The sequence below is a fragment of the Heterocephalus glaber genome, unplaced genomic scaffold (assembly GCF_053883595.1).
Source record: "Heterocephalus glaber isolate CG9 unplaced genomic scaffold, H.glaber_assembly_v1.0 deba00000738, whole genome shotgun sequence".
In the NCBI taxonomy this organism is placed as follows: Eukaryota; Metazoa; Chordata; class Mammalia; order Rodentia; family Bathyergidae; genus Heterocephalus; species Heterocephalus glaber.
In genome coordinates this window covers 3,918,959-3,942,275 of record NW_028258161.1, presented here as the reverse complement: position 1 = coordinate 3,942,275, position 23,317 = coordinate 3,918,959, and the positions used below count along the sequence as shown (strand labels likewise).

The window sequence follows — 23,317 nt, the reverse complement described above, 5'->3', positions numbered from 1 at the left end:
TTTCACTCACCGATCATATAAGAGAAACCATGTGACATTTAGCCTTCTGTGTCTGATGTATTTCACTTTGCATTATGGTCTCAAAGTGACTATAAATGACTTGAATTCATCCTTCTTTATGGCAGGGTGGCACTCCATTGTGTGTAAACACATTTTCCTTATCCATTCATTTGTTGATGGACATATAGACTGCTTCCAAGGTTTAGCTATTATGAATTGTGCTGCTATAAATATAGATATGCATATATCATTGAAATATGATGTCTTTAACTCTCTGGAAGATACCTAGAAGGGATATAACTGGGTCGAGGGTAAATGTTTTGAATCAATTCAAGACATTGAGTCACTCACCACAATGCAACTAAAGACACTCAGGAAAGAGGACTTCCAGAACTGCTTTAGAAGATGGCAAAAACAACAGGGTAAAGGTGTTCAAAGTGCGGAGAAGTGGTTTGAGGGGGATTAGTAGCAATGTGCCTTTTACTGTAATTCATTTTTATTTAAACAAAGGAGCATACTTCCCTGGGCTCGGCTGATGACATAGGAATGGAAGCCATCAAGCCCAGGCACAGAGTGAAACCCCAAGTTCCTTGACCCTTCTGTGGCAGCCCGAGGGGGCTGCACTGTCAGCATTGGGCAAGCTGCTCACCACTCCAGTCTGGAAGCCCCCCTCCCACGGTTAGGGGCACATCCAGTGGTGGTGGAAAAGGAAAAACCAAGACTGAGGAAACAACAGCTTGGTTCATTGGTTATAGCAATAACCTTGGATAGTAGAGGCTCAAGTGCATCTGAGATGAGACTTCTGAACCTCAACCCCAAATGTTCTGACCCAACAGGTAAGGGGTGCACTGAGGAATCTGGGTTCCTATCAGATTTTCCAGGCAATCCCAGCCCAGAGGGTCCAAGAAGCCATGTTAAGGAGTAACACCTCTAGCACACCCTACCTCCTTATAAATTATCAACCACCGAGAGGTGGCTGTGCCTCATGTGGCAGGCCGAGGGGACACCAGTGTGTCCCAGAGCTCCCACACTGGTGTGGTGCCATGTCACGGAGCCTGCATTGGTGAGCTCGCTCCATGCTGTCCTGGTATTTCCCCCAACTAATTGGCTTAGCACAGTTCTGGGTGTGGCTGATGGACTTACTGAGGAGGGAAGACCCACCCTGGTGTGAGTGGCACCGACCAATAGGCTTGCAGCCTGGATGGAATAAAAAGGGAAAGAAGACGGAAACTCGCTTTGGTTTCTTTGGAAGAGCTCCATTCTTCCCCTTCACCTGGGATGTCCCTCTCCTGGCTTCCAGCACAGACTCTTCAGCTTCCTGATACAGACTCGCACAGGACTCTACAGTGAGCGCCAGCCCTATAAGCTCTGACTGGGTCCTCCAGATCTCCAGCCCGCAGACAGCCCTTTGCACTCTCCCACACCTGACTGTGGGTGGCCATCGTAAGCCCACCCAGTAAATCCAGATATATTTATATATCTTATTTAAATCTGTTTCTCCAGTGAGCACTGACTGATACACCAAGGATGAAACCCAAGGCCATTGCACTGAGCTACATCCCCAGCCCTTTTTTATTTTTTATCTTGAGATAGGGTCTTGCTAAGTGGCTAAGTTGCCCATGCTGGGTTGAACTTTGTGATCTTCCTGCCTCAGCCTCCCAAAGTACTGAGAGGTGTGCTCACTGTGCCTGACCACCCTGTCATACACACACACACACACACACACACACACACACACTTCAATTCAGCTCAGCAAACATTTATTGGGCACCTACAACAGGCAAGGCACAGTGCAGAGTGTTGAAGGGCGCAAAGACGGGAAGGCCAGGCCTCCCCCTTGAGAGGCTCACAGTCTGGTGGGGAGCAGCAACCTCACAGGTAACAAAAACTCAAAACAGAGGGAGGTGAGCTCTGAGATAGAGCAGGGAGAGCAGGCGCTGGGGAAAGGTGAAATTCGCCAGCTCCGATGATTCACAACGGAAGTGCAGTTCGCAGGGACCCCGGGTGGGGAGGGGGGCCACACAGGTGAACTGGGGAGAGAGGGACCCCCAGGCACAGGGGAGGCGTCCAGAAGGAAAGGGCAGTGAACACAAACGCTTTGGTGGAACAGGAAGTAGAGGCTGACAGAGGGAACCAAGGCTGGAAAAAGGGTGAGAGCCAGAATCTCCTTAGTAGAAGCAGATCTGCAGGCAATGGGGAGCTGCTTCGGGTGTCTGAGCAGGGGAGTGATGCGGGCTCATCTCCTCAGTTCCACGCACACCGCCGTAGCACAGGATCTGCTACATCTTCTCATCCACTGTGCAGGCTCACATCTGTCTCAGTCCCAGAGCAGAAGCCAGCCCAGGCCCCGTGGCCACACACTTTCCAGGGCTGCACAAAACAGGACAGAGTGGCCTTGCTGGGTGAACTCTGAGCTCACAGCTTCACACCACTTCCAGAGAAAAGGAAGGGAGGCTTTCAGCAACCACTTGCAGGTAAGGGGCAGGGAACCAAGAAGTGATTTGGTGGATTTTCGTCGCCTAAGTGCAGCAAGGAGAAGCCTAGAGAACATGCGAGTGCAAAGGAAAGTGGAGGGGAGATGTGCTTCGCATCCTCCACACCAGCCTATCTCGGGGAGGACTTCCAGGACACGCTGACCTGGAGGCGCTGGAGTCGGCAGATGGGGTTTCTCAGACTACACACATCCGGGGTCCTCCGCCAACAGGGGCTCCTCGGATCCTTCCTAACTGTCCAAAGGGGAGGGAGAGTGGCGCCCAGCCCCACCCGGGCCACCCCAGCCTGGGAAGGGATGCGAGGCCACCGCCGTCCAGGTGGACACCGCAATGCTGGTGAGCGCGGGCTCTCCCAGGACCTCCACACCTGCCGAAGCGGCCGCCTGCGTGGGCAGCCCTGAGGGGGGCGAAGTCACGGCTGGGTTTCCCAGGAGAAAGGCCCCAGCGCCGCTGGCATGGACCTCCGCGGCCGAGCCTGCAGGACCTCCGCCTCCATTGCTGATCGTCCACAGGCATGGGTAGGGGCTGCAAGACACAGAGAGAGGGGGATGTTTGGTGATGCTTTAAGAAAGCAGTGCCCAGACAGGCCCTGTTCCTGCAGAAAAGCCGAGAGAAGCAGGGAGGCATGGCAGGAGAGAATAAAATCACCCGTCCTGTGACCTGGGTTCTGGGGCTGGATCTGAAACATAGCATTTCACTCTCTGGAACATCACCCTTGCAGCCCGTATAAAGTAGATAAGGCAGTGAAAAGTAGATACTTGAACCACATGATCTGTGAGTCTGGTGTCTCCCTGGCCAAGACAGGGCATAAGAGGGCCGGGATTTAGCTCAGTGGTTCCACTGCCTGCCTCACAAGTGCAAGGTCCCAAAGAAGACATAAGAACTGGGACTTCGGTGTTAGAAGTCCTGGGTTTGCATCCTATCTCTACTATCTCTATCCTATCTCTGCTACGTATTCTGGGGCCTTCGTCAAGTTAGCGCATATGTGAGTCAGCTTCTTCAAGATCTGCTGTGATATTTTACAGACCTTGGAGACAGCTGTGAAGGCGAAATAAGAGGGTGAGTATGGTTCCCTGAAGGTGGCACACAGTAGGTGGGAGTTATAATTAACTCTCCCATCCCTGATCTCCACCTGTCAGCTCGGGTCCCTGCCATAAAAGCTGGGCCACTTTCTCCACCTTCTCCACGGCTGTTGCACTGATTCCCAAATTTGGTGACACACTGGAACCCCTTAGTGTGTTTAAAAACAGCAGCAGATGCCTGGGTCACATCCTACCTTCTGGTTAACTGGTCTGTCACGCAGCCGGGCTCTCAGGAATTCTTTTAAGCTTCCCAGTTGATTTTATGTGTGGTGAAGTTTGCACATTAATACAGAGCCCGTATGCACATGACTGCAGTTGAAACAGAATAACCGCCAATGATCTACGCCTCGGTCGTCACTAGGTCCTGACTTCTTAGCTTCCTCACTGCCTGGTGCTGCCTCCTGGTCCATGACAGTACTGAACACATTTGTTTTCCTCTAACAAAGTTCTTAGGGTGTCAAAAATGGGTTAAAGGCCAGGGATTTAGCTCAGTGGTTCCGCCACCTGCCTTGCAAGTGCAAGGTCCTGAGTTTGATCCCCAGTACCAAACCAAAAAAAAAAAAAAAATGGGTTAAACGCGCCAACAAGGAAACCCAGTTAGCAAGACCACCCTGCACCCTGTGCCACACAGCAGGGGCTGTGTAGTTTCTGGGACCATGGGAACCTGCAGGGATCCCTCCTCTTGGCTCTCTGAGCTGCCCTCTTGCTGGACGCTAAACCATATGATGCCCTCCACCAGAGGCTCTCATACCGTATTCCCTAGAAACCTCTCCATGCCTCCCAGCCCGTGGGAGAAACATGCACTCCTCATTAACCTGCTGCATGACTTCAGGGGAGTTCAGTGCTGCTGAGCTTTAGTGCCTTCATCTGGAAAGTAGGAGGGTTTTTTTTTGGGGGGGGGGTTGTTATTTGTACAGGGGATCAAACTCTGGACCTTGCACTTGCAAAGCAGGCGGCGAAACCACTGAGCCAAATCCCCAGCCCTGGACAGTAGGGGTTTTAACACCTGCCTTGTAGATGTCTTCGAGGAATACAGCTGACTTCCTTAAGCATCTAGCACAGCATCTGACGCATGCCTGTTCCACATCCTCAGGGTTCCCCTGCTCATTCTCTTTCCCACTTCCTACCACAGCCCAAATTGCTGCTTACTCAAGTCCCACAGGCCAGCACTGCCCAACAGAAACAGGATGTGAGGCACAAGGGCCGGCCACCATGCAGGCTTACATTTCCTTGTAGCCGCATTTAGAAAAAGGAAAGATATGAACCTGTTAATATTCTGAGCAACTGAAAATATTCAAAATATTATCATTTCAATAGGCACTATAGGTCAAAAAATTTGATATTTTTTTATTCATTGTTTCATACTGTCTTAAGAATCCTGTGTGTTTGTTATACTTCCCACACCTCTCAGTATGGTTAAACTGCATTTCAGGTCTTCAGTAGCGCAATGGCTGCTTCTGCTACATTAGACAGCACAGTTCTAGACCCCTGTGAGCCTGGCAGCATCGGCAACACTTGAAGTCTTGTTAGAAATCCAATGGCTCAGGCCCTAGCCAAGACTACAGCCTGCTTCCGGGACACATTAAATTATGAAAGCCCCACTGTTGACCAAAAGCCATCATATTCTCCTACTTTCTCTAGACCTACAAGTTGTCGTCATCATCTGATGTCTCCTCAGGTGCCATCTTTCAATTTTGAATCCCTTTTGGACCTGCTCAGAATTCTGCATGTACATACTGAACATAGTAGCTGACACTTCCACAGAATATGACTGCTCACAAAGCTTTTTCTCATTTTGGTGCTCACCATACTATTTCTGGGTTACAGATAAGAAATCTGGAGCTCAGTAAAGCTGAGAATATTTTCCAAAGACACAAAGTCGTTATGAGATGGAACTGGTACCCCAGCTCCTACCTGTCAGGTTCCAAGGGGCCTCCTCTCTCCTCTCCACCATGCTGATGTTCTGATTTCCGGAAGTCAGTGCTAAATGCAGGTCTCTGGTGTGAGAATTATGCCATGGGTCCCACATGCTACACTCAGCCCTATGACCGGGGCTGTGAGCCAGGTACCCAACGGGTTGCTTTTTAGAGGGGAAGACTTATGAGAATATGGACGATCAAGAATCTGAATTTCTTGTGTATATTTCCTTTTGGTGTCCCAGTATTCGGTGTCTATTTGTTACAACCCCAGTTTAAAGTGACTCTGCTTGGCTCAAGACCACTGACCCCAGGCCATGGTGTTTTCCCTTTTCAGTATGAAATGCCAGCACTGGAAAATACAGAGCATGGAGCTGAATCGGTGCTTCCCTGCCTCCCTTTCTCCGGCTACGAAAGTCATCCTGTGGTCACCTTCACTTCCTAGTAGCTTAGGAGTCAGGACAATAGCTTAGACTCAGCCATCCTAGGAGAAGAATGCACTTGAGTGTCCGGGAGGGACTACCGGAAGCCTCCAGGACCACCTGTGAGCAAGTCAACAGTGTTGGTCTCACCTGGGCCCTGGGTTGATTGGTCCATTGGTGTGGGGTACAGACAGGATGCTGGCGTGGGGAGTGGAGGACAAGGAATTCCAGCTGTCAGGTCCTGAGAAGACTTGCAGATTGCTGCTTGAACTTTCTATCAAGTTCACTTTAGGAAAAATAACAACAGTTCAATGGACAGGACACACAAAACCTGTGAAGGTAGTGACCAACAGCATTATCCAAGGGCAGAATATAACCATGGCTAGTCTATAACCAAGTTTGCTAGCTCTTTTGGAGGAAAACAGAAAAGAAGAAGGAACTTAGGCTGATTGAATGCCATCCACATGCCAGGCAAGGCTGGTAGTTCAGTCTTCACAACTGCCCACCTCCAGCTCACACAGGAGGCTCAGGTAAGGGGGATGTTGGCTCCCTGTGACCCACCTGTCTCACTCCCACTGCCACATTCTCTCCCCTCTAAGAATGGACTGGAACAGCCTTCCCTCAAGCTGGGCTTAAGGGCCACCGGTGCCCAGCCGAGATTCCTGAGGTCCAAGACTTTATTCCCCCAATGATCCCCAGGTGAATTTAAACATCTCAAGAATGGCATCTTCTCATGGGAAGGAAGAGACCACAGGACCCCACCTGTATGTGGAATCTAGGAAAGCTGAGTTCATAGAAGCAGAGGGTGGAACAGTGGGGGGGGGGTGAGGAGCTTGGGTCAAAAGACACAAAGATGCAGTTATGTGGGATGAGTAAGTCTAGATGTAGCATACAGCGTGAGGAATATAGTTAATAATATTGTGCTATAGAATAAATTGTCCTATGGAAGTGGGTTTCAGGTGCTCTCAGCTAAAAAGAAATGATAATTACATGAGATGGATATGCTTGCTGTAGTAGTAATTTTGATAGCTAGATCGATGATAGAGAGATAGATGATAGATCATGTTGTACACATAAATGAAGGAAAGGGATAGCATTTTCTATTTCTTTGAGCCTTCATTTGCATAAAGCATGCATATAAAGAAAGAAGAAGAGAGAAAGAAAGGAAGAGGAAAGAAGGAAGAGAGAGAGGACAATCCCATATACACCCCGGGTGCTGAGTTTGAATGCCTCCCTAAAGTTCATGTGCTAGAAACCTCATCCCCAGTGACACAGTGCTGAGGGGGGGACCCTTAAGAGCTCAGTGTTGGATTAATCCCATTCTTTTGGGTGTGGCACAGGAGTGGGTTTCTCATGAAAGGATGAACTCAGCCCCCTCCCTCTCTGCCATCCAAGAGATGCCTTCTGTCTTCTTACGACAGAGCAAGAAGGTCCTGACCAAATGCCAGTCCCTTGATCTTGGGCTTCCTCACCCCTAGAACTGTGATAAAATAGATGTGTTCTTTACAAATGACTCCGTCCCCAGTACTCTGTTACAGAGGCACAAAGTGAGCAAAGACGCCATGTCGCGTCCTTGTGTGAAGTGGCATCTGCCACCTCTCTGGGCGCAGCTCTGGTCTTCCAGCTCTTCCATCCTCCACATCCTCGCTCCCTCCACTGGGACACCCACGCCTCCACTGTGACACACACCGTGCATCCGCCCCTCCTGCCCACTTCTTCCTGTCCTTTTCTATCACCCTTCCAGGCTCAATCTAAATATTGACCCTCAGCGCAGCCTTCTCTGACCCACCAGGCAGATTTAGTTGCTTTTTCATTCCCACAGCACCCTGGCTTGTGTGTGATCTCGATGATTTCTCAACCTTAATGTGCCTCTGAGTCACTCGGGGATCTTGTTGGGGTGCAGACTGTGGTCCGGGGTAAAGCCTGAGAGTCAAAAGCTCTAACAAGTTCCCAGGGGGTGCTGCAGATCCGCAGGCCACATCAGAGAACTCACCGCACTGCATGATGATTAATTACACATGTATTTGTATACCCCCTAGACCCTCCTGGGAAGAAACCACAAGGGGTAATCGAAAAATACAGTGAATGCTGCTGCTAAGTGCCATCCAACAGAAAGGCAGTCTTGTAAGAACATCACTGTGTGTCCTCATCCACTTTATTCACCAGATCTGGCACCATGTGACTTCTGGCTCTGCCCCAAAGTCAAAATGACCACGAAGGGTAAATGTTCTGAATCAATTCAGGACATCACAGCACCGCAGCCAGGACAGCACAACTAAAGACACTCATGAAAGAAAACTTCCAGAACTGCTCCAGAAAGTGGCAAGAACGGTGGCATAAGAGTGTTTGAAAGGAGGGGAGCATTTTAACAGGGATTCACGGCGATGTGTCTTTCACTGTAATCCACTGTTTTTAATTTAAATCCACACTGTATTTTTCGATCACCCCTCATATGTCTCCATCACCTCCCTGTGCAAGTGTGCAGGGCAGATGCTTCACATGAAAAAGAGCAGGAAGCAGAGTAAGGCACTGCTGAGTGGCCTCTCATGAAGCCACATGTCCTCCCTTTCTGGGGGCAGCTGTTGAGGCTACCAGAAGCCACCAGCTGAGGAGGACAAGAACAGATATCCAGGACAGCCCTACAGAAATGTGGAGTTGAGGGTGTCACAGAGGAAGGAAGGAGGCTGGAATCTAAACAATCCCCACCACCTCCTGACCCATGAACTCTTTACCTTTGTTTTATTTAGAATCGATCGCTCCATATTAGAACAGGATCTGCATATTAGGGTATTTGACCATTTTGTCCATGTGGCTCAAACAGAGCCTGATCCTCAATGATATATATCCATATATCCTCTCTCTCTCTCTCTCTCTCTATTACCCAGGGCTTCAAGTATAACAGGCAAGTGCTATACCACTGAGCTATGCCTCCTATACCACTAGTCTTTCTTTTTTTTTTTTCTTACCAAATTGATAAATAACCACAGTCAGAGTATCAAAAGGTCAAAGAAGACAAGACAGCAGTAACTGAGAAACAAAGCATGTAAATAACAGCACTAATGTAAAACAAACAAAAAACCACACTGCAGACATTATAAGGTTGGGCTACTCCCACCAAGTCAAACTAAGACCTAAACATACAAGGATGTGGCTCCCAAGACCTTCCTAAGAGTCCTCCAACCCTGGACCCAGCCACAACTGCCACGTAGGAAACAGCCACGTGAAAGCGGTGAGCTGGTATTTCAGACCTGTAACTGGACTGGGCTTTTAGAGATCAGCCTGAAACTGCCTGTCCACCAGCACCCCGGGATGGGATATTCCCTAATCGTTAGAAACCAGGAGACTACATGGTTCACAAAATCACCACAAAACGCCAAAACTATTACAAGTAGACCATCAAACAGCAGTACACAAAATAACAATGAAATAACACAAAATAGTAACATACACTGTCATGCATGTACAGTAGATGAAAGCTGTTCTATCTTCAGATACTGATTTTTACTGGCTGTTTATTTCTCCCCAACTCCCCCCTCCTCCCACCACCTTGCAAACCCAGCCCATCCCAAGGGCTTCATTAGCAGAGCCACACACCTGAGGGAGAATGGTTTCTGTGCACGTAGGCAGAGGGGTAGGGCACCTGCCGGTGTCCTCGGAGGCCAGAGTAGTGCTCGCAGCCATGGTGAGTGTGGGGGGCAGGCAGGGGCAGAGGAGCTGCGTACTGGTAGTTGCTGTTTCCCGCTGTGCACACACCATCCGGGTTGGAGAAGATCCAGCCTCCCACTAGGATAGACAGAGAAGGACAGAGGGGCTTTGTACCAAAGTCAGGTGACACTTACCTTGCACGGCCATGTCTTATGAACGACGCTGACACCTGCCCCCTTAGAGATGACCCCACCACCACCATCCCACTGCTGATTCCCTTCCCCATGAGCAGTGACCTGCAGATGGGCGATACGTAGGTCCTAGCAAAGTGTGGGAAGCCTCTTCTGAACACTGGAACACAGACAGCTGCACAAAATACAGCCTCAATGCAGAAACCCATAGAAATGCAAAAGCTCAGATGCTTCTGCTTAATTCAAGAAAAAGTCAGTCTAGGAAGCCTTAGATGTACATGCAACTCACTGAGCCACAACCGGCAGGGGCTGTTTATTGTGTCACACAAGAATACTATACCCTAATATCATAGAAACAGTTTCGGTGTTTTGTGGTGATCTTGTGAAACACGCAGTCTCCTGGTTTCTAACAATTAGAGAATACCCCATCCCGGGGTGCTGGTGGACAGGCAGTTTCAGGTTGACCTCTAAAAGCCCAGTCAAGTCATGGAGTCTGAAATACCAAGTGACACTGCCCACCACCAACCCCCAAAGAGGATTCTGGGGGGCACAGAGAACAAGGGAGCTGGACTCATGCATTTTGGCAGCAAGGATTCTGCAGAATATTTTAGAAGCTTACAAAATATCTCATAGGAATTAGTGAAGCTCCTGAACAGAAGACTACTTCCAGTAAGTTCCCGGGCAAAGGCTGCTATTTGCAATGCAGGCATGCAAATGCAGGCTCCTAAAACCAGAGGCATGGCCTTCCACGAGATGTCAGCTGAGGTGACAGACATGGAGTCAGACAGAACCTGGGCTGCTCCAGGATGGTTCCCTGAACCTCAGCAATGTAGAAATTGGAGCTTGGAGTTAGAACCGCTGTCACTGCTTAAATAGAAACTGCACAGAATTCATGTTACAAAGTGCGGGCCCACTCATTCCCAACAAACACTTTTGTCATCTTTGTTTTCCTATTGCTGTATAAACATAGGACCAAAGTGGTCCCTGCTGGGTAAGGGAGATCCAAATGGGCAGCCTGATGTGGTAGTACCCACCTGTAAGCCCAGCACTCCAGGAGGCTGAGACAGGAGGTTCATAAGTTCCAGCCCAGCATGGGCAACTTAGCGACTTAGCACGACTCTGTCTCAAAAATCTGTTTTTAATTTTAAAAAGCAGTGGGGATGTAGCTCAGTGTGAAGGCTCTGAGTTCAGTCCCCAGGGCCAAAAACAAGGCTCCCCAACATACATTTCTTCAGCTTTTTATGAGATGGTACTCAGCAAGGCTGTAACACAGGAGTGGCTCAGAAAAGCTTTCCTTTCTCAGGGGAGATTTGCACGCAGACAGGCTGTCTGAGGCTCCCCTTATCCAGATTTCTGCCTGATGTCACGTAGTCTTTGAGGTGCAACTTCATCTGCATAATAAAGAGCCTCTGTCCACGCATCTTTCCCTCACTCTTCCATAATCCACATCACAATCTCCCCCACCAGCAGTAGCCTCAAGCCCCTACTCTTCCTGCATCTCCAAATGCTATTTAAGCATCAATCATCTGGCACTGTCTTTGAGTCTCATACTTTGTGTCTGACTCTCGTGTTGATGCACATTTATAAACAGGCATGTTTGTTTTCTATTACTCTATTGTTATTTTGTTTCACAGACTAAAATGATCAAACTTCAAGAGGGAAAATAGAACATTTAAAACTTCCGGGCACATTAAGAAAATCAAGATCCAAGTGTCCAATGGGCAAAACCAGGCAAGAGGCCCTAGGACCATTTGCTTTGTCACATGTAATGTACAGACCCCAAGAAGCCTGCTGAAAGGTCTCCAACACATGAGCTCAGAGAAGGTGTGTCTCTGTGTGTGGTCCTAACCTAAACAGGGGGAATTTTTATTCCAGGTCACTTTTAAAAGTGTTCTTCCAGAGCAGCTTCTCCATATGGTTACTTGGCCATTCCTGGCATACAAGATGCATGAAGGGTTAGGAGGAAGTGAAGAATTCCATAGCTGGAATCTTAGCAATACTCTATAATGTAAATTAAAGAGTGTGCCAGATGCCAGGGTTAATTTTGCTACTCTGAGGTCACTGGCCGTGGTTTCCTACTACAGCTCCAGGGAACTCCCTCCCCCAGGAGGACTCAGAGAAGGTGGAACCTGCTGAGGACATTCAGCTCTACCTTCAGAATTCCCAGTACCACTCCAGCTCTCCCTGTGGCCTGCCAGGCGACAGAGGCAGACTCTTCTTACATGCCAGGCCACAGTCTCCCTGAGGCAGTGCCATGGTGACCGATGCCAAAATTCACAAACACTGAGAACAGGGGGAAATCCAGGACAGCCAGTGGGAAGGTAGGAGATAAGCCCAGAATGCACTTTTGAGCACACTCTAAGCCTCACTCACATGAAAACAAGGTCACATTAATCATTGCCATTTCTGTGTCCTGCTAAGATGTATTGGGGCCCCTTAAGCCTAGGAATGCCGGCTGTCCCTGTGAACTCTGGGAAGGACCTAAGTGTGTGGTACGTAGAAGAAATACCTTGGGGTCTTGATTTGGCCTAGGCCCTAAGCAGTCACGAAGGTAAAAAGTCTGAATGTGGAACCCCACACACAGCCCACCTAGGGTCCCCCCAACTCACAGTGAGAATAGGCCACATGCTGGCCCTCAGCAACAGCCTCTGGAATGTCTTTTAGGTGGTTTCTGAAAAGTAATGAAGTTACAGCTCACTGTACAAGTCCAGGATAAAGCACACCCCAAATTCTCATTGGAGAGTAATAAATTATGGGAATGAGAACACCAAACCTTTTTTCCCAAAGCTACCATCCCTCCCCAGGACAGTTTCTACTTGTGCAACTGCTCTGTGAGCTGCAGTTTTACTCTTACCCCCATTCCCACATTTATAGCTACCCCTGCTTAGTTTGATCTTACAGACTTGTGATTATTGCTCCTGCCTGCCAAGATTCAGGCAATAGTAAAACAGCTAAGCCTTGCATGGGACTTTAGAACACAGTTACAGCTGTGCCATGCTAGGTCCACCAATGACCCTATGAGGGAAATATTGCTATCCCCGCTTTGCAGATTAGGAAAGTGAATCTCAGGAAGTAAACTGACTTCTGCAAGGTCAAAGAGCTGGGAAATTGCACGGTCAGTACTCAAACTCAGGACATCTTACTCAAAGCTCTGAATTCCTGTGGTATCATGCTGCTATTATTTTGACTCTAGATTCTGTCATCTCACTTATGTGCTTTTCCCTTAGGGTTTTTGTTATCTGAAAAATTATAAGTATGCTCTTCATATCATTTTTTTTTTTTTCTTTTTTGGTGGTACCAGGCATCGAACTCAGAACCTTGAGCTTCCAAGGCAGACATGGCGCCATCAAGCTAAATTCCCGGCCCTTGTCTATATTTATTAAAATACTGAACAGGACAGATTCATGTGACAAATCATTATAAATATCTGTCTATTAATTAACAGTCTTTAAGGCAAAAAAGAAAGATCAGACAGCTATAAAAATAAGTGAAAAGATTCAAACTTCAGGCAAAAAAATCTGAACATTACAAAGGTAATATATTTACACTCTAGCTCTTGTCAAGAGAAAAGTCAACAATAAGCACCAGTATCTTTCATCTTGTCCTAGAATATAGAAAAGAAAGCTAGAGATGGCAGCTCAATGACCCAAAATGATAGAATGGCAACCCCAGAAGTCTCTGCTGGGAAATAGGAACTTCCTGCCATAACTGACCTTTTCTAGGCTAAGTGTTGTTAAAAAAAAACAGAACTTATTAAAACCATATCACTCAGAGGTAACAGGGAAAGGACAGAGTGAATTCTTGAAAGTCTAAATCATTTTTTTAATGTGGTTGTGCTACTTTCAAAAATCTGTAAAAAAAACCCAAGACTGACACAATATTGCCAGCTAGATGCTCTGAAGCACTGTTATTGGGAACAATTATAATTTGGTTGAATTTTGTTGATTCTGTTGAACACTGAATTGAATCCTGAACCAGATTTTTATTAAAAATAACGCAAGTACCACCAGGCTAGTTCTTTTTAGACTGAACACAAATTTCACACTTCAGAGATGAATTCATAAGATTTTCCCGAAATTTATCTACTCACCTTTCCTTGGCATCCAAGAAGGCCTTGGCAAAAGGGTTGTACTTGATTTTGAGAGCTGTGATCTTGCATTTGCAAAGACAAGAGGTGTTAGCAAACTGGAACACTTATGAGCAGACAGAACCTTCCATCTTCATCTGCAAATTTCTGTAAAATAGGGTAATTCCCTCTCTCCTTTTTTTTTCTTTCTCCCCATGTTTCTTCACTTACTCTTGCACTAAATCACTAATGCACTGTCCCTGGCAAAGGATATTTTATTATGGCTCACAGTGAAAATGCTAAGTGGCAGCCAGGCAGGTGGCACATGCCTGTAATCTCACACTCGGGAGGCTGAGGCAGAAGGATTGCAGCAAATTGGAGCCCAGCCTGGGCTACATGATGAGTTCAAGGCCAGTCTGAACTACAAAGAGAGACCCTGTCTCAAAAAAGCAGAAAGTGCTAAGTGGCATCTAAAGTGAGCAAAGAATTGGCAAAGCGTTAGAAATGAGCTAAGCCCACTCTGATAAAAACAGCATGGTACTGGCAAATTAACAGACCTGAGGATCAGTGGAATAGATTAGAAGATACAGAAGCAACTCCAGACATACTCAGCCACCTCCTGTTTGACAAAGGAGCCAACCACCCTCATTGGAGGAAAGGTAGCCTATTTAATAAATGGTGTTGGAAAAACTGGATTTCAACCTGCCAAAGATTAAAATTAGACCCATACCTACCACCATGCACTAAGCTGAGATGAAAGTGGATTAAAGATCTAAATATTAAGACAGAAACACTAAACTTGCTGGAAGATAAGTTAGGTAGAACTGTTGAAGACATTGGCATAGGACAAGACTTCATGAACAAAACCTCAGCAGCACAGGAACTAGCAGAAAGAATCAACAACTGGGATCTCATCTTATTAAAAAGCTTCTGCACTGCAAAAGAAACCACCAACAGAACTATCAGACAACCTACAATATGGGAAAAAAATTTTAGCAGCTGTACCTCAGACAAAGGACTACTATCTAGAATATATAAAGAATTGAAAAAAATCAGACCCCCCCCCTAAATTCAAAGACCCAATTCAAAAATGGGCATCTGAAATGAACAGACATTTCTCAGACAAGGAAATAAAAGAAGCAAATAAATATATGAAAAAATGTTCAACATCATTGTTCATTCGAGAGATGCAGATGAAAACAACACTGAGATTCCACCTCACCCCAGAAAGAAAGGCTGCTATAAAGAAATCAACCAATAACAAATGTTGGCGGGGGTGTGGGGAGAAAGGAACCCTTCTCCATTGCTGGTGGGAGTGCAGACTGGTGCAACCACTGTGGAAATCAGTGTGGAGATACCTCAAAGAACTAGGGCTAGAGGTCCCATTTGACCCAGCTATTCCCCTGCTGGGTATGTTCCCAAAAGAATTAAAAGAATCATACCGCAGTGATATATGTGCACCCATGTTCATAGCGGCACAGTTTGTAATAGCTAAAGCTTGGAAACAGCCCAAGTGCCCATCAACTGGAAACTGGATAAAGAAAATGTGTTTTTTTAATAAAATGGAGTACTACTCAGCCATAAAGAATGAAGAACTAGAGTCATTTATAGCTAAATGGATGCATATTGAGGCCATACTCTCAAGTGAAATAAATAGGACTCACATGTGTAAATACCAAATAGTTTCTCTAGTGTGAAAAGCTGATAGTGTAAACAAGGGTTAAAATGATTAAAATGAATAACTGATAATTTGAAATAATTAAAAAGATCCAAAGACAAGGAGTGAAGGGAAGGGAAGGGGAAAGGAAAAGAGGGAAAGGAAAAACTATGAGAAAAGAAAAAAAATGGAAATGAAATCTATGTAAATAAGGAAGGGCGGAGGGGGTGAAGGGTGCACAGGTAATGGGGAAAAAAAAATAAGAACCAAGATACATCAAGTACAGGTACAAGCGCGCAATGATAAAGGTAAACGAATTGTATACCTAAAATGTTCCAATAAAAGAACTAACAAAAAAAAAAAAAAGAAAGAAAAGAAATGAGCCAAGCCCTCCTGCGCAAACCTGGCATTGAGCCTTTTATTGGTTTGGCGTTTTTTCAATAGTCACCGAGCACTGACTACTTACATGTAAGCTCCTTTTCTTGTCACTTGGGACACAGCGGAAAGCAGTCCGGTCGGGATCCCATCCCAGATGGAGAGCACAGTCTGGCACTGACTCTCTGGCTCTTAAATAATCGCCCTCTGGACTGTTCGTCTGAAAACCAAACCCTCACTCCCAAGAACTCTCACTGTCTGGCCCCCACAGCCTTATCTGACACAGGGACAAGGTCAGACAGGGACAGAGCCAGATACAGAATATTGTTTCCCTCTGCCCTCAATGGAATGAGGACGCTTTGAGGTCTGGGTTCATCTCTTTGACCCACTGCTCTCTTCCCAGCATCCAGAACAATAGTGAACAAACACTTGTTGAATAAATAAATATTGGAAAGAATATTTATGTCAGTGAGATCCTGAGATCATTTCATACTTCTGTGCTACTAGTCTACCATAAGGTTTTTAAGTAAACATGTGTTACCTTTAATTTTTTTTTCAGTTTAATCAGAAAGAATCCAATGCTCCCCAGGTGCTCCTGATGGTCAGCAGGGCTGGAAACCTTGAGGATGTGAATGGACCCAAACCAGTTCTCAGAGAGGCAAGACTACGAATTTTTTTTTCTTTGGTGTGGTACTGGGGATAGAACCCAGGGAGTTCACACTGAGCTATTCCTCCAACTCTTTTTATTTTTTATTTTGAGAGAGGGTCTTGCTAAGTTTCCCAGACTGGGCACACATTGAGTTCCTTCTGCCTCAGCCTCTCAGAGTGTGCCATCACACCCAATTGACATCGCGAATTCTGACTACTCAGCCACAGTGTTAAGTTACAGTGCAGGAAAAGACCTAACAGTGCTCAGAAATTAACAAACCAGACAGGTCACATCACAAACCCCCAAACAAGGGAGTACATTGGCATCGATTTCCACAGACTAGCTTCCAAAGCTGGAGGGAGTAGGTGATACCCACGCCAGATTCACCCCGCTCTGTGCAGGCCATGGGCCCTCCAGGACCCCCCAAAATTCCTGAGTTTTAACGAAACTCGAGTTTTATTAAATGGACACTGGTGTCTTATTGATACCTGAACAGCATCCACTGGGCTGCTGCTATATTCGTGTCCCAGGGGTCCATACAATGGGTCCACACTTGGCCCCGGGGTGAGGGGCTCTTGAAGGAGACTGTGAGGCCCTGGTCCATCCTCACTCGTGTGTGTGTGTGTGTGTGTGTGTGTGTGTGTGTGTGTGTGTGTTTGTGCACAAGGGGAGCGTGTTCTGCATATTGAACCCAGGACTGTTTCTAATTTCTTTCTTCTTTTGACAGTCTAAGTTGTCCAGGTTGGCCTTGAACTGGCAATCCTCCTGCCTCAGCCTCCTGAGTAACTGGGATTACTTGTTACAGCCTGCACCACCACACACAGCTGATCCTCATTCTTCCCTGCTCCCTGGCCAGGAAGTGAGTGGTTTTGTACCTGTCCTGAGGTGCTGCCTCACCATAGGCCCAGAACCAAAACTGTAGGCCAAAATAAACCCTTTCTCTTCCTGAGGTGACTACACCAGGCATTGGTGAGAGTGATATAAAGCCGATGAACATTCGGGTCTTCGGCAGACTAGAAGAGCGAGGGGAGAGCAGCTACCCCGTTATGGAACTTCGCTGCTTCGAGAGTCTGAATCCTGGAAAATGTAGCTTTCATCTGCGCTTGCTCGTGGCAGTAAAGGATCCCCCTGGCCCTTCTGCCCGCTCTCCCTGAGGCACGCGTGAGCACACACACACACTCACTCTCTCTCTCTCTCTCTCTTACCTCCTCGTTCTGATAGGCAGTCACAGCTATGAACTGGGTTTCAGGGAAAGAGCAGTTCATTACCATGCGGTGGGCACCTCCCACGCGCACTATGTGAACCTGGGGTTCGTATTTATGCAGAGAATTCAGCATTATCTGTTGAAGAGGGGAAAGAAGATGCAGAGAAGCCTGGAGTGCGGCAGGTGACAGACTCGCCTGTGGTGAGCTCCTACCCACCGGTCAGGGACACATGGCTGATGTCCTGGGTCACCTGCTCCGCACCACTGAGAAAGGAACGAGGCTCGCTTTTCACAATGAATGGAGCACTGAGGCTAACACAGGGGTCTGTGAGGCCTATGAGCCAGGAGTTGTTCTTAAGTGTTCCGTGTCCGGCCCTCCATTTTCCTCCTTCTCTGTTTTCTTTCTTTTTTTTTTTTTTTGGTACCGGGGATCGAACTCGGGTCCTTGCACTTGCACAGCAGGAGGCGAAACCACTGAGCTAAATCCCCAGCCCTACCCCATTTTCTATCTCATATGAAGAATAACAACTCAAAATGGTGGCTGCACTTCACTGGTGACTAAAAGAGATCTGACACTCACTGGTTAGGTGCAATCCACTCTTTACGATTCAAAGGAAAGGCTTTGGAAGTCTCCTGCTGTGAAGTCTGGTAGGCAATAACAATTACTTTTCAATTTCTGGTTTTAATGAAGAACTACTAGAACCTTCTGGAATCACAGACTCCCATGGTATTCTTTGCCTCTCCTAAGAAAAGAGACTCCTGCTGCCTGACAGTTAAGCACTGACAGAACGGAGCAGGCCCAAGCCTGGGGCAACAGGTCCCACGAAGCCAAATATGTGGGACAGAGAAAAGAATGAAGGCCTTTCCTCTCAGCCAAGTCTCTGGTCCCCCAACACAGCCTCATTTTATAAGGAAACTAACAACCTGGTCGGGAGACTAGTATCCACAGCCCTACCACAGAAACCAGGAGAAAAAAGCCCAAATCATGTTTACTGTAATTGGAGACCTTTAATAAAACCTTCCTTATTTAAGGTCTGTTTGGATTTTTTTTTCTGAAAAACCAAAGCTGATTCAATATTCTATTGATAATTATCATAATGCCCAAGCGGAGGAAGTAATTATTTCATTTAGGAGCAGCTTTTTATTAAGGGAGTTGTCTACTGCCAACATGCCGCTTACACCAGAAAAGGGGAAAGAGAATAACAAAACCCTGGTACCCACAAACATTTCCCTCCTGGGGCCTGGTAAAAAGCACACAAGACAAAACTATGAAAAGAGGCTTGATGATTAAGTAAACAACTGCTCTCTCTCTTTCTCTTCACATCAGGAAGTCCATTAAAAACTGAAAGCACCAATTAAGAGCTGTTTATTCCTGTTTACATTTGGACTCCAGGGAATAATTGGCTTCTGTGGGAGAAGAGGTTGGTGAGGACCCCTCTAATTGCCTAAATGCACCCTTGATATTTCTTGATTGGCACTGTGGGGAGGTGGCACGTACCTGCCCACCTCCGTTCAGCTTGTTGGTCAGCTTCACTTTGCTGAAGGAGATGGGAGCCTTCATCCAGTGGGCCCCAAAGTTGGGGGAGTCCGGGTGGATGTAGACGCAGCTGTGGCTGGAGACCTCTGGCTTGCCTGCAGGCACCCACTCCCCATTGACGTACTTCCAGCGGTGACCATCCGTAGGGACAAAGTCCAACAGGAGGGAGTACATGGCGTTGGGGTCCAGTCCTGTGACACTAATTTTCAGGACAGGGAACATCCGTCTAAAAGAAAAGGCAGAGACCTAGCGCCCGGAAGGATGTTAGAGAACCTCCTCGCCTTGCCCAAGGGTCAGCCCTGGCAGAGCTGCCATGGAGTGGCCTGAAAGCTCAGCCACATCTACAGGGCCCGGAGCTGCAGTCCAGTTCCTTCTCTCCAGGACTGCTCAGAGCCAATGGAGCTAGCTTTTCTCTGAGCATTCTGTGGGAATTTGGGTTCAAGAATCACATTTTGAGATAGACAGATCTGGACTCATTGGTCCTCTTCCACCCTCTAGAATAACACCAATAAGTTCCTGGCACAAATATTTGGAGAAGCTACCCAGATGGCTGGCTTCTGGTTCTAGAGCAATTCTACCACCCTCAAAAGAAACCGACAGCCAGGAGCAGTCACTCCTCATTCTACCTAGACTACTTCCAGAAAGCAAAGCAGAGGAAAGTGGATCTGCCAGCCAGGCAGGAGAGAGGAGATGGAGTTGATGTCCCGTGTACTTCCAGCTTCCAAAGTCACTCCTAAGGTGAGACTGCAGAATAGAAGCAGGGCTGGCAGGCTGAAGGGCCGGGGTATAACGGCAATGCACTGACACTTACAGGGCACTTTTGTGATCCCAGCAACAGCACCTTACAAGAAGTAACTCACTGAGTTCTTTCAACAACTTTACGAAACTGTCTCAATGTGGTTTAAATAGACTAGGCCACGTGTGTGAATTAAATGAAATTTCTAGGTGGGAAATTGCACCTGATGATTCATTCCAAATCGAAGTCTTGGCTGAGAACTACACCCTCTCCTTTACAGACATGATTGGATCTTCACACGAACTGAAGTGAGGACCCTCCCTTAGGGAGGCTGTGTTTATAATGCAAAATCTTCCCCTTGTATTTTCCTTTGTGCTTTCTTCAACAGAAGGATTTTTCTCTACTGTATATTTTACCATTTTCAATTATTTTAATCATGTTACCCAAGTGTAGACAACAGAAAACCCCTGGACACACAAGTGCCATTTGCAATCACAAATGTGGCCATCAGGGCTGGGGATTTAGCTCAGTGGTTTCGCTGCCTGCTGCGCAAGCGCAAGGACCCGAGTTCGATCCCTGGTACCAAAAAAAACAAAAAGCAAATGTGGCCATCAGAAATTGTCATGGGGATCGCATGGGGTCATCTTGACAGCCAAGTGCCAGCTTGCTTCTAGGAGGTATACAGGGAAACAGTCTGTCTAAAGTGTTAAAAACTTTACTTTGTTTTTATTTCACTTTATAAAAACACAACAGTGACACATGTATAACTGTCATTTATCACAATAAGTTTAAAAGCGTCAAAATTGTTCTCAATAAAAATATGCAGTGCATGTAAATTTTTAAAAAGAAAGGAAGGAAGCTGTAAAAGCACACTCACTCCCCGTGCACTAAGCTCCCAGCCTGACAATGCGACTGCTCAAGATGACAGCAAGGCTGGGGTCTTTATGACACAAAACACTGGGAAATTTCATACAGTTCTGACTTCGGATCTAAGAGATGGCTTTAATGCAAAATAGTTTTTCCAACAATAGCAGTTTATTCTGCACCTAGGCCTGGGTGTGTCACCCCTCATCTAAGCCTTACTTCCTCCCAAGGAAGCCGATCTCATGCCCCTTTCACAGAGGAGGACACTCAGACTCAGGAAGAATGAGCATGTGCCAGTTTACTCAGCCCTAGTGCCTCCTCTTCTATTACATTCACAACACGGTTTTTTTATGTTCTCTTTTTGACACTTCTAGAAAGTTATTATAGTTGAACCACAGTGAAAAAAAAAGTCCCCTCCGTGTTTTCCCAAATCTCAATACCTAGCTGGAGATTCATTTACTTATTTAAGGAACGATTTTAATGCCTACTCTATGCCAGAAACTGTTCTATGATGACCAAAACAATCACAAGTCCAGGGTCTTCTTGCCTATGACGCCTGTATTCTAACAAAGAAATCAGACAACAAAAATGTAAATGAATTGTTATTGTTAATGTATAAGATAATGTGGGGGGGGTACCTTCACACTAAGCTACAACCCCAACCCCTTTTATTTTTTATTTTGAGACAGGGTCTCACTAAGTCACTAAGTTGCTCAAGCTGGTCTCAAAGTTTCAATCCTCCTGTCTCAGCCTCCCACAGAGCTAGGATTATAGGTGTGCACCACCATGCCCAGTTTATAAGATCATTTTAGTTTGCAAAAGTGCATGAACTCTTCTGTCAGGAATCCAAACTGGTAATGTCACACAGGACGTAAAGGGTGAAGAGCTCTGTGAGCAGATCTGAAGAGATGAAAGTCCAGGAGTGATACTGGAGCTCAGACCTAAATAAGAAGAAATGTCAAGCGAGCTGCCCCAGGAGCTGCACTTGCTTGCAAAGGAAGAGCACACACAACGGCCTGGGGGTGGAGAGGCCGGTCTCCAGATAAACTGAGTGAGAAGGCCAGAGCGGATGAAGGAAACACTCACATATCCATTCCCTTCCAGTAGGTAGAGGGGCCCTCTGCCCCCTCAGCTCTGTTGCACTGAGTCCCAGGAGGACGCAGCATGACACCAATCCAGGATAAGAAAGCACTTCATGGCATTCCTTCCTTCATTCTGCATACACAGCTCTACTTTGCTTTTTGTTTGTTTATTTGTACCACTATTGGGGATCAAACCCAGAGCCTTCACTGTGGGCTTCACCCTCAGCCCTTTTTTATTTTTCATTTTGAATCGGGGTCTCGTCAAATCACTAGTTGCCCAAGCTGGACTCAAATTTGGGATCCTTCTGCCTCAGTCTGCCGAGAACTGGGGTTACAGGTGTGCTCCACTACACCCTGCGGATCCTAGGTGTTTTAAGGAAGCCACAATCACATGAAAAGATGTTCAACATCACTAGCGTCAGAAAAACACAAAATTGCAGCAAGGGCCACTTCATAGCATGCAGAATGGCTGTAAGAGAAAAGCCAGACAATAACAGTGTTGGCAGGATACAGGGACATTTCCCACGCCTTGCTGGTGTGGGAATGTAAAATGGTGCAGTGTCCTTGGAAAACAGCCTGGCAGTTACTCATCTTATTAAACAGAGTTACTAACCCTGCAATTCCACTCCTAAATAGGTGTGTAGGAAAAATGAAAACATAGTCCCACACAAAAACTTGTACACTGCCAAGGATACTGGCCCATGCCTGTAATCCTAGCACTTTGAGAGGATGAAGCAGGAGGTTCACAAATTCGAACCTAGCCCAGGCAACTTAATGACATAGCAAGATCCTGTCTCAAATAAAAAATAAAAAGAGCTAGGGATGTAGCTCAGTGTGAAAGCCCTGGGTTCAGTCCCCAGTACCATAAATACACACACATGTGTCCATACACACACACACATATGTTCATAACAGCATTATTCATAACAGTCAAGAGGTAGAAAAATGCAAAGGTCCACAAACTGATGGATGGATACAAAATGTGTTAGATCCATTCAGTAGTATATTATTCAGCCACAAAAAGGAAATGAAGTACTTATACATGCTCCAACATGGATGAATCTGGAAACCATTACAGTGAGAAAAGCCGCTCACAAGGATCACATATTTATGATCCCACTGATAGGAAATGAGGAGAACAGATGACTCTATGGAGGCAGGAAGTAGGTGGGAAGTTCTGGGGAAAGGAGAAAATGGTCAAGGGAGACAGGGTTCCTTTGTAGGGGTAATGAAAATATTCTAAAATTATTCATGGAGATGGGAGCACAACTCTGGGAAACACTAAATACCACTGACTCATGATGTGATGTGAATTATATCACAGTGATGCTATTAATAAAAGCAAAAAAGCCAGAGTGTTCTGTCTCTTAGAAGAGGTCATATCCGAAAAATGATAGAA

General features: G+C 46.5%; 1 protein-coding gene across 1 annotated transcript in view; it reads right to left on the bottom strand.

The window, feature by feature from the left end:
- Positions 1–1,743: 1,743 nt before the first annotated feature.
- Positions 1,744–23,317, bottom strand: part of Tbx19 (T-box transcription factor 19) — a 29,929-nt gene continuing 8,355 nt past the window's right edge. The window contains exons 2-8 of the mRNA XM_004865220.3: positions 19,198–19,462; positions 17,701–17,835; positions 13,839–13,900; positions 12,358–12,419; positions 9,507–9,695; positions 6,063–6,198; positions 1,744–3,017 (exon numbers count right to left, since the gene is read on the bottom strand). Coding sequence (XP_004865277.1) covers positions 2,723–3,017; positions 6,063–6,198; positions 9,507–9,695; positions 12,358–12,419; positions 13,839–13,900; positions 17,701–17,835; positions 19,198–19,462 — 1,144 coding nt within the window. The 3' untranslated portion in view covers positions 1,744–2,722. The remainder of the gene's footprint in view (positions 3,018–6,062; positions 6,199–9,506; positions 9,696–12,357; positions 12,420–13,838; positions 13,901–17,700; positions 17,836–19,197; positions 19,463–23,317) is intronic.